General features: G+C 53.2%; 1 protein-coding gene across 3 annotated transcripts; it reads right to left on the bottom strand.

Moving 5' to 3' along the window:
* Window positions 1-1352: 1352 nt before the first annotated feature.
* On the bottom strand, window positions 1353-4459 carry CNFN (cornifelin). 3 transcript variants are annotated; one of them, XM_010358785.1, is made up of 5 exons: window positions 4400-4459; window positions 3659-3738; window positions 3106-3219; window positions 1674-1810; window positions 1353-1576 (listed from the first exon to the last, which is right to left on the bottom strand). In XM_010358785.1, the coding sequence occupies exons 2-5, from the start codon at window positions 3693-3695 to the stop codon at window positions 1487-1489; spliced, it is 378 nt and encodes a 125-aa protein (XP_010357087.1). In that variant the 5' UTR covers window positions 3696-3738; window positions 4400-4459; the 3' UTR covers window positions 1353-1486. The 3 variants fall into 3 exon arrangements, with proteins under 3 accessions (XP_010357087.1, XP_010357081.1, XP_010357090.1); XM_010358779.2 differs by having other exon boundaries at window positions 3659-3839; window positions 4400-4414; XM_010358788.1 differs by lacking the exon at window positions 3659-3738 and having other exon boundaries at window positions 4400-4451.
* Window positions 4460-11062: the final 6603 nt, after the last annotated feature.

Here is an 11062-nt window from a genome sequence, read left to right as displayed (position 1 = left end):
TCCAGCCCACAGTGATTTGAGTTCACATTTTGGCCTTTCCCTCTGTTCCATCTCTTGTTCTTACAATAGCCATATGACATGCTAGGGATTGTTAGCCCCAGAGGGGGAATCAGGTTCAGAAAGGTTTATGAATTCACTAAGATAACACAGCTAAATGTTGAGGAGTCAAGATTAGATCCCAGGTCAGTCCAATTTTGAGACCTGAACATTTTTTGATCTGCTGTTGGTTGCTTTTGCAGGAAAGAGCATTGATTGAAGTAGACAGTTCCTAAAAATTCCTTTTTAGGCCAGGTGCACTGGCTCATGTCTGTAATCCCAGCACTTTGGGAGGCCAAGGTGGGAGGATCACCTGAGGTCAGGAGCTCAAGACCAGCCTGACCAACATGGAGAAACCCCCTCTCTACTAAAAATGCAAAATTAGCTGGGGATGGTGGCGCATGCCTGTAATCCCAACTACTCAGGAGGCTAAGGCAGGAGAATCGCTTGAACCCGGGAGGCGGAGGTTGTGGTGAGCTAAGATCGTGCCATTGCACTCCAGCCTGGGCAACAAGAGCGAAACTACGTCTCAAAAAAAAAAAAAAATGAAACAAGAAGAAGAAGAAGGGGCTGGGGGCAGTGGCTCACGCCTGTAATCCTAGTACTTTGGGAGGCCAAGGCAGGTGGATCACGAGGTCAGGAGATCGAGATCATCCTGGCTAACACGGTGAAACCCTGTCTACTAAAAATACAAAAAAAAAAAAGAAAAAAAAAAAAAAAAGAAAAAATCAGCGAGGCGTGGTGGCGGGCGCCTGTAGTCCTAGCTACTCGGGAGGCTGAGGCAGGAGAATGGCGTGAACCCGGGAGGCGAGATCGCGCCATTGCACTCCAGCCTGGGCAACAGAGTGAGACTGCGTCTCAAAAAAAAAAAAAAAAAAAAAAGAAAAGAAAAAAGAAAAAAAGAAAAAAAAATTCCTTTTTAGCCCCAGAGAGCCTTAAGCTTGGAAGTTCTCTGCTTTGGAGACAAAAGTCCCCGACGCCTGTTCGAATTGTGTGCAGGCCAAACAGTCCATTGGCAAGGGCGCTCTCCTGTGTTTTTCCTTTGAACTTCAGTGCCCCCGCCCTCCCAAGACTGACTTTCTGGTTTTGCTTATTTTCAGAGTGCAGGCAGCTTCATGCAGGGAGTCTGCAGCTAAAGCGTTAGTGGTTTTACTTTGTTAAGGTGAGGGCGCCTGGGGTTTGGGAGGGATAACTTGCCAAAGTCACACACTGCCTGGCGGGGTCACACGTAGGCATCTGTCGTGTCCCCACCTCTCTCACCAATCCTCTCTCTCCACCCAGATTCCTACCCTGGGACAAAATGGATGTAGGCGGAGTTGGTTTTCAGGTTTTTATTGTGGGTGTATTTCTGGCAGCGAGACAGGGGTGGTGAGGCAGTCCCTCCCAGGAGTGGCCAGAGAAGGCCAGAGGTGAGACTGGTGGAAAAGGACGGGGAAGACAGGGAACTTCCTTACTCTCGGATCTTCAGCTCCCGCGCCATCTGGCAGAGCGCGCAGGGCAGACAAAAGGTGAGGGCCGCCCAGTCGTGCCCGACGGAGCCCTAGAGGGTGGGAGAGAGCGGTCAGGAGCCCTGCCGTGGGTCCCAGGAGGCCAGTCCCCAGTTCCCTGCTCCCGCGGGTCCCCAGTCCGGCGCGCACCTGGATGTGGTATCGCTCCCGCATGCCGGTGCGGATGGAGTGCAGGCCTCCGGGCAGGTAGGGCGCGCAGCAGCACTCGCCGAAGTCGTCGGAGATGCGGCAGGCGAGGCACAGAGGAGCAAAAGTGCCGCACAGACCTGGGCGGGGCGCAGGCGGTCAGGGGCGGGGCCAGTCAGGGCCTCCCAACGGCTCCGCCCCGGGGAGGGGCACGGCTGATTAGTCGCAGAGGGGCAAGAGGGTCCCAGCCAAGGAGAGGTCCCGGAAGGAATTAGAGGTCCGAGGAGAGGATGGCTTAGCGATTGGAAGATAGGGTTTTTCTTTTTCTTCTTCTTCTTCCTCTTTTTTTTAGAAATCGGAGGCCGCGCGCTGTGGCTCACCCCTGTAATTCCAGCACTTTGGGAGCCCGAGGCGGGCGGATCACAATGTCAGGGGCTTGAGACCAGCCTGGCCAACATGGTGAAACCATGTCTCTACTAAAAATACAAAGATTAGCCGGGCGTGGTGGTGTGCGCCTGTAATCTCAGCTACTTGGGAGGCTGAGTCAGGAGAATTGCTTGAACCTGGGAGGCGGAGGTTGCAGTGAGCCTAGACTGTGCCATTGCATTCCAGCCTGGGCAACAGAGCAATACTCCGTCTCCAAAAAAAAAAAAAAAAAAAAAAAAAAAAGAAAGAAAGAAAGGAAGAAAGAAAAATAAAGTCTCTCTCTGTCATCCAGGCTGGAGTGCAATAGTGTGATCACACGGCTCACTGTAGCCTCCATCTCGTGTGCTCAAACAATCCTCCCGCCTCAGCCTGCCGAATAGCTTGGGACTACTGGTGTGCCACTACCCCGGGCTAATTTTATTTTTTATTTTTTTGAGATGGAGTCTCACACTGTTGCCCAGACTGGAGTGCAGTGGCGCGATCTTGGCTCACTGCAACCTCTGTCTGCCGGGTTCAAGCAATTTTCTGCCTCAGTCTCCCGAGTAGCTGAGTTTACAGGCGCCCACCACCATGCTCGGTTAATTTTTTGTATTTTTAGTAGAGACGGGGTTTCACCATCTTGGCCAGACTGGTCTTGAACTCCTGACCTCGTGATCCACCTGCCATGGCCTCCCAAAGTGCTGGGATTACAGGCGTGAGCCAGTGCACTGCGCTGGGAGTTAGGGTTTGAAGAGGGAGTTGGGCGTCACAGTGAGGAAAGCTGGGAGTGCAAGGGGGAGGTTGAGGGCCCGAAAAGTTGAGTGTAGGAAGGCATGAGGTAGTATCCTAAGGAGTGTTGGGAGTCTGAGGAAAGGGTGAGTGTTAAAGAGTGGGAATTCCGAGTCCAAGGAAGGGAGGTTGGAGTGGGGTTAGCAAGCGGTGGGAGGAGGTTGGAGGTGAGCTTCCCTCTCCTAATTTCCCCCAAACCCGCCTTCCACTGGGCCTGGAGAGGGAGCAGGCAAGCACTCACAGACAGGCATGTCGTTGCAGCAGTCCGTGAGACCTGTGTGCCAGTCACTGAGCTGGGTCTGGTAGCAGCTGGTGGTGGTGCACTGGGGCTGGCTGGTCACGGGGTAGGACATAGCTGCAGAGGTGGGAGGGTAGGGGTCAGCTGGCAGCCTCGCAGCACCTCCTGCGCCCTGCACTTCTGCCACCCTTCCCTCTGCCGGGCAATCTGGGCGGGGCCACAAGGCCGCCACTGAAGGGGCACCACTGTGCCTCCCCCTTCCCTTCTGCCACATCTGGGTACCGGCAACCCCAGTCTGTCCCTGTTGCTGCTGGGTCCTGCACGTCTGGTTAGGCTGGGCGTGGGGGTCTCCTGTACATCCAAGGAAGGGTGGGAACCACATCTGAGTGGGGCCTGGCAGTGCCTCCTCCTCCTCCACGTCTGGGCCTGGGTTCTGGGTTGCAGCATTTCTGGGGTGGAAGCAGGCGCCATCTGTCTTCGAAGCAAGGGTGCCCAGGGGAGGGAGGCGGCCAGGTTCCAGTACTGAGAGGGTTGCTGGTCCACCCAGTGATCCCACCTTTGCCTTTCACGTTGTCGTGCATCTCAAACTGCATCTTGCTGGCCCTGAGGAGGTGGCGTTGGGGACGGCAGAAGTGGCTGCAGCGACAGTGGCAGAGTCTGTCCAAGGGATGCTGGATACTGGGGAGGTGGGGGCAAGGGACTGGGGCATGGGGGCTGGTCTCTCAGGGGGAGAGGAGCTGGGGAGAAAGAGGCCAAATCAGCCTGCTGACCAGGAGAGATAAGGAATAGGGAATGGATAGGGTGGGGGCGAGAAACTCGCCCATCTCTTTCCAACTGCCCGACAGATCGCAGAGGACCCTCCCCATAACCGAGGTAGAGCTTGAGAGAGACTAAGAAATGGAGATGGACAGAGTCAGAGACAAGGGGAGAAATATCAGAGCCAGGTGCCCACAGCGATGTCACCAATAATGCCCACATGTGCCCAGCACTTTGACTCCTCTGCAAGCCCATCTCACAGATAAACACTGAGGCTCAGAGACATGAGGAGGAACGCCCCACGTCTGATGGCCCAGGCCAAGGGGGTTCATAGAGGTGATGCTGGGCCACAGGACTTCTAAATTCAGCTCAGCCCACCCCAGTTAAGAAGGAGGGATTTGGGGGCATTGGGAAGGACAGAGATGTCCCGAGAGACAGACAATCAGAGATACGAAAGGAGACAGAGTGATATGAGGAGGAGGGAGATCAGAGCAGAGGTGCCCAACTTCAAAGAAGAGGGCTATGGAGGGGTTGCTCCTACCTGCAGGACCACGAGGCAGTGATGGAGACAGAGGTGTGGAGACACAGGCACTGACTTCTCCCTCTCAGCCCAGAGCCACTTATATGGGCAGCCACGCAGCCCTGGGCGGGGCTCTGACAGAGGTGCCCAGGAAGCCAAGCCGGTCCGGTCGACCCTCTCCCCGCACTGGGATTTCCCGCCCTCCCTCTCCACTCCCATCACCCCACTTCCCCTCCTGCCTCAGCTCCCAGGACTGAGGGGAGAGAAGGCGGCGGGGTGGGGTGGGGTGGGGTGGGGGTGTGGGGGGCCACAGCTGCGTCAGTGTGCAGAGACCAAAAGAGAGGGAGAAACAGAAACACAGTGTCAGAAGGGCAGGCAGAGAAGTCCCTCTATACAGAAGGGAGAGAGAGAAGGAGATTCAGAGAGATGGAGAGACACAGGGAGATGTAGAGAGATGGAGAGGTGCCAAGAAACAGAGGAGCACAAAAATGTGAAAAGAAATAACAAGAAGAAGGGAGATGGGCCAGGCATGGTGGCTCTCACTGGTAATCCCAACACTTTGGGAGGCTGAGGCGAGAGGATCGCTTGAGCCCGGGAGTTGGAGACCAGCCTTGGCAATAATGGGGAGACCCCATCTCTACAAAAAATACAAATAAAATTAGCCGGGCATGGTGGCATGCGCCTGTAGTCCCAGCTACTTGAGAGGCTGAGGCAGGAGGATTGAGTCCAGAAGGTTGAGTCTGCAGTGAGCTGTGTTCCTGCCACTGCACTCCAGCCTCAGTGACAGAGCGAGACCCTGTCTCAAAAAAAAAAAAAAAAAAAAAAAAAAAAAAAAAAAGGGGAGATGGGAGACAGAAGAGAGATGGAGATGGAAAAGTGGAGAGGTGGGTGGGGGAATCACTGAACAGGCTTAGAGGATAGGGAAATGGGGAGAGGTGATGGGTGGGGAGAGAGAAAGGCTAGGTGGAGTGGGAGAGAGTGCTGTGTGGGACTCCCCTTTCAGGGTCTCTCTCATCAGACTCTCAGTGATGTCCCCACTTTACTGAGAGAGGGGGACAATGTCCTCCCCATTCAAGCCAGGAGACACATGGGGGGCAGTGTGTTTTGGGGAATGACTCATGTTGGAACCAAAGTAAATAAACACACCTCACCCCAGTTCCAAATTGGAAAGGGAGGAGGCTGGGAACTGAAAAGCCGCAGTTCCTGAAGGACATGGACGTCATCCAGGACTCCTGGGTCCTAATGGAGCAAAGGACTGGGGACTTGGACCCCTGGGTCTGAGGGAGGAGGGGCTGGGGCCCTGGACTCCCGTATCTCATGAGGCCAGGCACACATCCCTCAGTAAGGTAGGGGTCCTGGGATTCCACACTGCTGGGCTCCTGAGCAGGGAAGGAGCTGGGGGCCTGGGTGCCTGAGTCGCCAAAGTCTCCCCCCAACAGGCCTGACGGGGTTGGGAGGTGACTCAGTGAGGGAAGCAGTGTTAGAGCTGGGTGGGGTTCTCAGCACGGGTGTCACCCCAAAAATGTAGGAGGTACTAGAAAACTGGGGTGTCACCTGCAGAGAAGGTGGTGTCATCATCCTATGGTGTGGGGTGATGGCAGGTGGATCGCCCTGCTAGCCTGGGATCCCAGGTATCCCCTCCCTGCGTCCAACACATTAGGACCCAAGCCTTGGTCTCCCAGCACCACCCAGATGGTTGGGTCTCCTTGTCCCCAGAACTCCCGGCAGCGCTCACTGTCTTGCCGGTGCACGTCCATCATTGGCCCTGGAGCTTGGATATCTGGGGAACATCTCCTTCCCACTTGTGTCCTGACATCCCTGTCTCCCCATCTCTGAATCTTTGTCTCTCACCCTGCATCTTCACCTTTCCAGCTGTGAATCTCTCTTTCTTTCCTCATCTCTGCAAATCTCTTTCCAAATCTGTCTCTCCATCTCTGGGTCCCTCTCCTTCCAGGCTCTGTGTCTCTATGCCCTTATCCCAGGGTCTCTGTCTCCTAAGTCAAAATCTCTTCTGAATCTCGCTTCCCATCTCTCTTCATCTCCAGACCTGCCCCGTGGAGGCAGCCACAGGGCCCCATCCCCCCTGCTGTCCAGACTAAGGGTGCAGGTGACTCAAGGTCAGTCATTTCCAAGGACCCTAGGGCTCCCAGGATGACACTCTGAGTTGTCCTCAAGTTTCCTCTCTCACTCCTGACACAGCCTGGGGGCCCCAATTAGATCTAGCAATTCATGCAGGTGAGGAAATAGAGAATGGGGAAGCTGTGAGGTGGCCTGCTTGGGGGCGAGGAGGGCCATGAGCAGGAGGAGGAGCTCCTGGGGTGCTGAGGAGTGATGGTGGCCCAGTCACCAGGCATCGGCCTACATCCTCCTCAAACAGGGTTGCCACATAAAATACAGGATGTCCTGTAAAATCTGAAATTCAGATAAGCAACAAACAGTTTTTTTTTAGTATAAGTATGTTTCATGCAGTATTTGGGACATATTTATACTAAAAAAAAGTATTTGTTATTTATCTAAAATTCAAATTAAATTGGGCTTCCTATAGTTTTATTTGCTAAATCTGGAACCCTACCATCAAAGACAGAGGAATCCAGGACTCCAGCCCCCTCTTTTCCCAGAATCTAGGAGTCCAGGCCCCAGCCTTCCATCCTCAGGATCTGAGAGTCCAGGTCTCAATCCTCCTCCTAGCCCTTAGAAGGAATGGGGCACCCAACCCCCTCCTCCTTTGGAAATACAGGAGTCCAGGCTCCCAGCCCCTTTCTCCCCAGAACCCAGGCATCCAGACCAGGTCTGAGTTCAGTTGCCCAACATGGGTCAGTCATCACTTGGGTTTCACAAGGTGGGTTGTGCCATCTGTGGCCCTGGTGGAACCGGTCGGGCTGAGCAGACAAGTGGGGTGGCCCCCCTTCCCATCCTCAACCTGCTGTTTCCTTGAGGTCCAGCCCAGCGGGGCTGGGAGCGGAACAGGAGGGACTTGGGGAGCTCTGGGTGTGCCCCTGTGTTTCTGTGTGTTATGTCTCTGTGTGTGGTTGTGACCACTTGTCATGACAATCCTCAACTGTCATGATGTGTCTCTGTGCTTTTTCTGTGGTCTGTGGTGTGATATGAGAGGGCCTCTTCTATTTGTGTGTCTGTATTGCCCTCCTGTGAGTCCACACACTGTGCACTGCCGTTTGGGTGTGTTCGCAGTTACTGTGATTCTGTAATTCTGGTGGATTAAGGGAGCAATTATTTATTGAATGGTAGCCTTATGTGATGGACTCTGGAGCCAGAAAGCCTGGGTTCAAAATCTTTTTTTTTTTTTTTTTTTTTTGAGACCGAGTTTCGCTCTTGTTTCCCAGGCTGGAGGGCAATGGTGAGATCTCAGCTTACTGCAACCTCCGCCTCCCAGGTTCAAGCAATTCATCTGCCTCAGCCTCCCGAGTAGCTGGAATTACAGGTATGCACCACCATGTCCGGCTAATTTTTTGTATTTTTAGTAGAGACGGAGTTTCTCCATGTTGGCAGGCTGGTCTCAAACTTTCAACCTCAGTTGATCCACCTGCCTCTGCCTTCAAAAGTGCAGGGATTACAGGCGTGAGCCACCACGCCCAGCCTCAAATTCTTTTTTTATTGAGACAAAGTCTCACTCTGTTGTCCAGGCTGGAGTGCAGTGAGTGGGAGGACTCCCTACAGCCTTGACCTCCCCAACTCAAGCCTCCTGAGTAGCTGGGACCACAGGTGTGCACCACCATGCCAGCTAATTTCTAAAATTTTTTTGTAGCGACGGAATCTTGCTATGCTGCCCAGGCTGGTCTCAAACTCCTGGGCCCAAGCAATCCTTCTGCTTCTGCCTCCGAAAGTGTTGGGATTAAAGGCATGAGCCACTGTGCCCAGCCTGGGTTCAAATTCTGATTGCTGGCTTGGCATGGTGACTCACACCTGTAATCCCAGCACTTTGGGAGGCTGAGGCAGGCAGGTCAGTTGAGGTCAGGAGTTCAAGACCAGCCTGGTCAACATGGTGAAACCCCGTCTCTGCTAAAAATGCACACAAAAAATTAGCCGGGTGTGGTAGCATGTGCCTGTAGTCCCAGCTATTCGGGAGGTTGAGGCAGGAGAACTCCTTGAACCCAGGAGGCGGAGGTTGTATTGAGCTGAGATCGCACCATTGCACTCCAGCCTGGGTGACAGGACGAGTCTCCATCTAAAAAAAAAAAAAACCCCACCAATTCTGACTGCCTGTCAGTGGCTGTGAAACCTTGGGCGAGTCACTAAACTTCTTTGGATCTCAATTTTCCCATCTATAAGATGGGTTGTTGCAAATAAGGTTGTTGAGAGCGTTAAATAAAAAGTGTGGCTGGGCGCGGTGGCTCACGCCTGTAATCCCAGCACCTTGGGAGGCTGAGGTGGGCGGGCGGATCACCTGAGGTCAGGAGTTCATGACCAGCCTGGCCAAGATGGCGAAACCCCGTCTCTACTAAAAATACAAAAACTAGCCGGCCGTGGTGGTGTGTGCCTGTAGTCCCAGCCACTTGGGAGGCTGGGGCAGGAGAATCGCTTGAACCCAGGAGGCAGAGATTGCAGTGAGCCGAGATCGCGCCACTGCACTCCAGCTTGGGCAACAGAGTGAGACACTGTCTCAAAAAAAAAAAAAAAAAAAAAAAAAAAGTGCTTGGAATTGTGCCTGTCACATAGGAAATATTTTTTGTTGCTGCTGCTGCTGACGATAATGTGTTTTTTCTTGTTGCCGGGGATACAGTAGGGAATTAACCCAGGTCTTTGCTCAGTTCCTTCTGGTAGGAGCTGGATGAGTGGCCTGTCAGTGACTGGTCATGTAATTTCATCCCTGGGGTGTCTGTTTTGCATGTGGAATAGGATATTTCTTGTGTGCTGTGATCACGGGTGATTCTGTGATTGTGTGCCTGTATTTGTGTTTGTGCTTATAGGTGATTGTATTACTGTGTGTGTGTGATTCTTTGTGTGGGTGTAAATGCAAGATCAAATCTAATACAAACTGTGAAGGCCCATGTTTGGTGTGATCTTGCATTTCTGACTGCGGTGCTGCGAGTGTGTCTGTAATTGGAATCTTGAGAACCCTTCTCTCAGCTGTGAGGCCACTCCCTTACATAATGTCCCGTACGTGACCCCTGGGAGAGAGATCTTCCAAAATGAGCCTTGGTTTCTCCCTAATGGGGATAGTGGGCCCGGTGGCTCGAGGAGAAAGGTGAGGTTGAAAGGGAAGGTGGGAGGAGACTGGTGAGGCCAGGGGGAGGCTAAGAGACGTGATGGTGACACAGAAAAACGTAACTGGATGGGGACAGAGGAAGAGCTACGCAGAGATGGGGATCTCCATCCATTCATTCCATGAGCATTTCCTGAGCCCCTGCAATGTGCCAGGACCTCTGGTCGGTTCAGGGTCTGGGAGAAAGCAGAGAGACCCAGAGAGATGAATGCCCACCAGGAAAGCTGTTGCTGCTCCAGGGTGGCCCACTGCCTCCACAATGGGCCTCAGTGACAGTTCTGAGTGACGGAGATGCAGCGATGGGGAGGGACAGAAAAGGCCAGATCTGTCCAGATCAAAGAACAGAGGCCATGGGGGAAGGTCCCTTCCAGGCTGAGGGCACTGTCATGAATCATTTTCTTATCACCTCCTAATAGGCTCATGATGCATCTGCACCTCCTAATCACTATTTTCGACCCCAACCAGGCTCACACCCACAGCCAGAAGGGTTGGACAAGCTTGGTATTATGGATTCGCAGGGGAAAATACCTGGGAGACCCCATCCTTGGCCCTGCCTTCCCCAGGACCCAGGAGTCCGAGTCCCCAGCTCTCCACTCCTCCAGCCCCAGGAGTCCCAGCTCTCGGCCCCTCCCCTTTTGTTTGTTGCCTGCATTTTCTTTTTTCTCTCTGGGCCTGTAACTCTTTGTTTATCTCCATCTGTGTTTTGTGTCTCTCTTGTATCTTTACATCTGTATTTTGATTCTCCCTCACTGGGCCTCAATTTTCTCACTTGTAAACTGGGGATAATAATAATAATAATAATAATCCAATCTCTCAGAGCTGTGACGAGGAAGACATGAGATAATTATGTAAAATGCTCAGCACAGAACCAGGCCACAGTAAACTCAGTACAAGAGAGCTCTATTATTATTACTGTTTTATTTTTGCTATTTCCCCTTTGGTATCTCTGTTTTTCTCTTGGTCTCACGTGAGTCTCCAGTCTCCTCCAGTTCTGGGTTCCTTTTGCAGACAGCACCTGCCTCTGACTTCCCTTTTCGGGATGAGGAAAGGGCATATCCACGCCAGAGCTTCCCCTGAGCCTCTTCCTTCTCCCTCTCTATTCCAAGCTCCACCTCATTACCTCCACGTGCCTAGGGGTAAGGCCTGGTTCCCTTCCCATAAATAGCCTTATAAAATCCTGAACCCCAAACCTGTCATCCCTGGGCGGGCGAGTGACTCAAGATCCCGTAGTTCCCGCTCCTAGACATCAAACCTTTAGGTTTCCAGCCCCCTCCTCCCTCTGGCCCAGGAGTCCGGGCCCCTAGTCCCTCCTTCCTCGGGTCCCAGGCTTCTCCTCCTTCAGAACCAAGGAGTCTGAACTCTCAAATCTCCAACCTTCCTGAAGACCCAAGGATCGGGTCAGCAAACAGCCTAGGTATTGGGGGCCAGAAACTCCATTCACGGCCACTCGGCGACCGTCTACG

Source organism: Rhinopithecus roxellana, chromosome 12 (assembly GCF_007565055.1).
Source record: "Rhinopithecus roxellana isolate Shanxi Qingling chromosome 12, ASM756505v1, whole genome shotgun sequence".
Taxonomy (NCBI): domain Eukaryota; kingdom Metazoa; phylum Chordata; class Mammalia; order Primates; family Cercopithecidae; genus Rhinopithecus; species Rhinopithecus roxellana.
Note: the sequence above shows the minus strand (reverse complement) of the source record. Positions and strands in the feature narration are given on the sequence as shown.

Coding starts and splice junctions, on each gene's coding strand:
- CNFN (XM_010358785.1), bottom strand. CDS start 3,695: ATGCAGTTTGAGATGCACGACAACGTGAAAGGCAAAG. Junction 1,811..3,105: donor CTGCAACGACATGCCTGTCT/GTGAGTGCTTGC, acceptor CGCCCCGCCCAG/GTCTGTGCGGCACTTTTGCT. Junction 1,577..1,673: donor GGGAGCGATACCACATCCAG/GTGCGCGCCGGA, acceptor CCCACCCTCTAG/GGCTCCGTCGGGCACGACTG.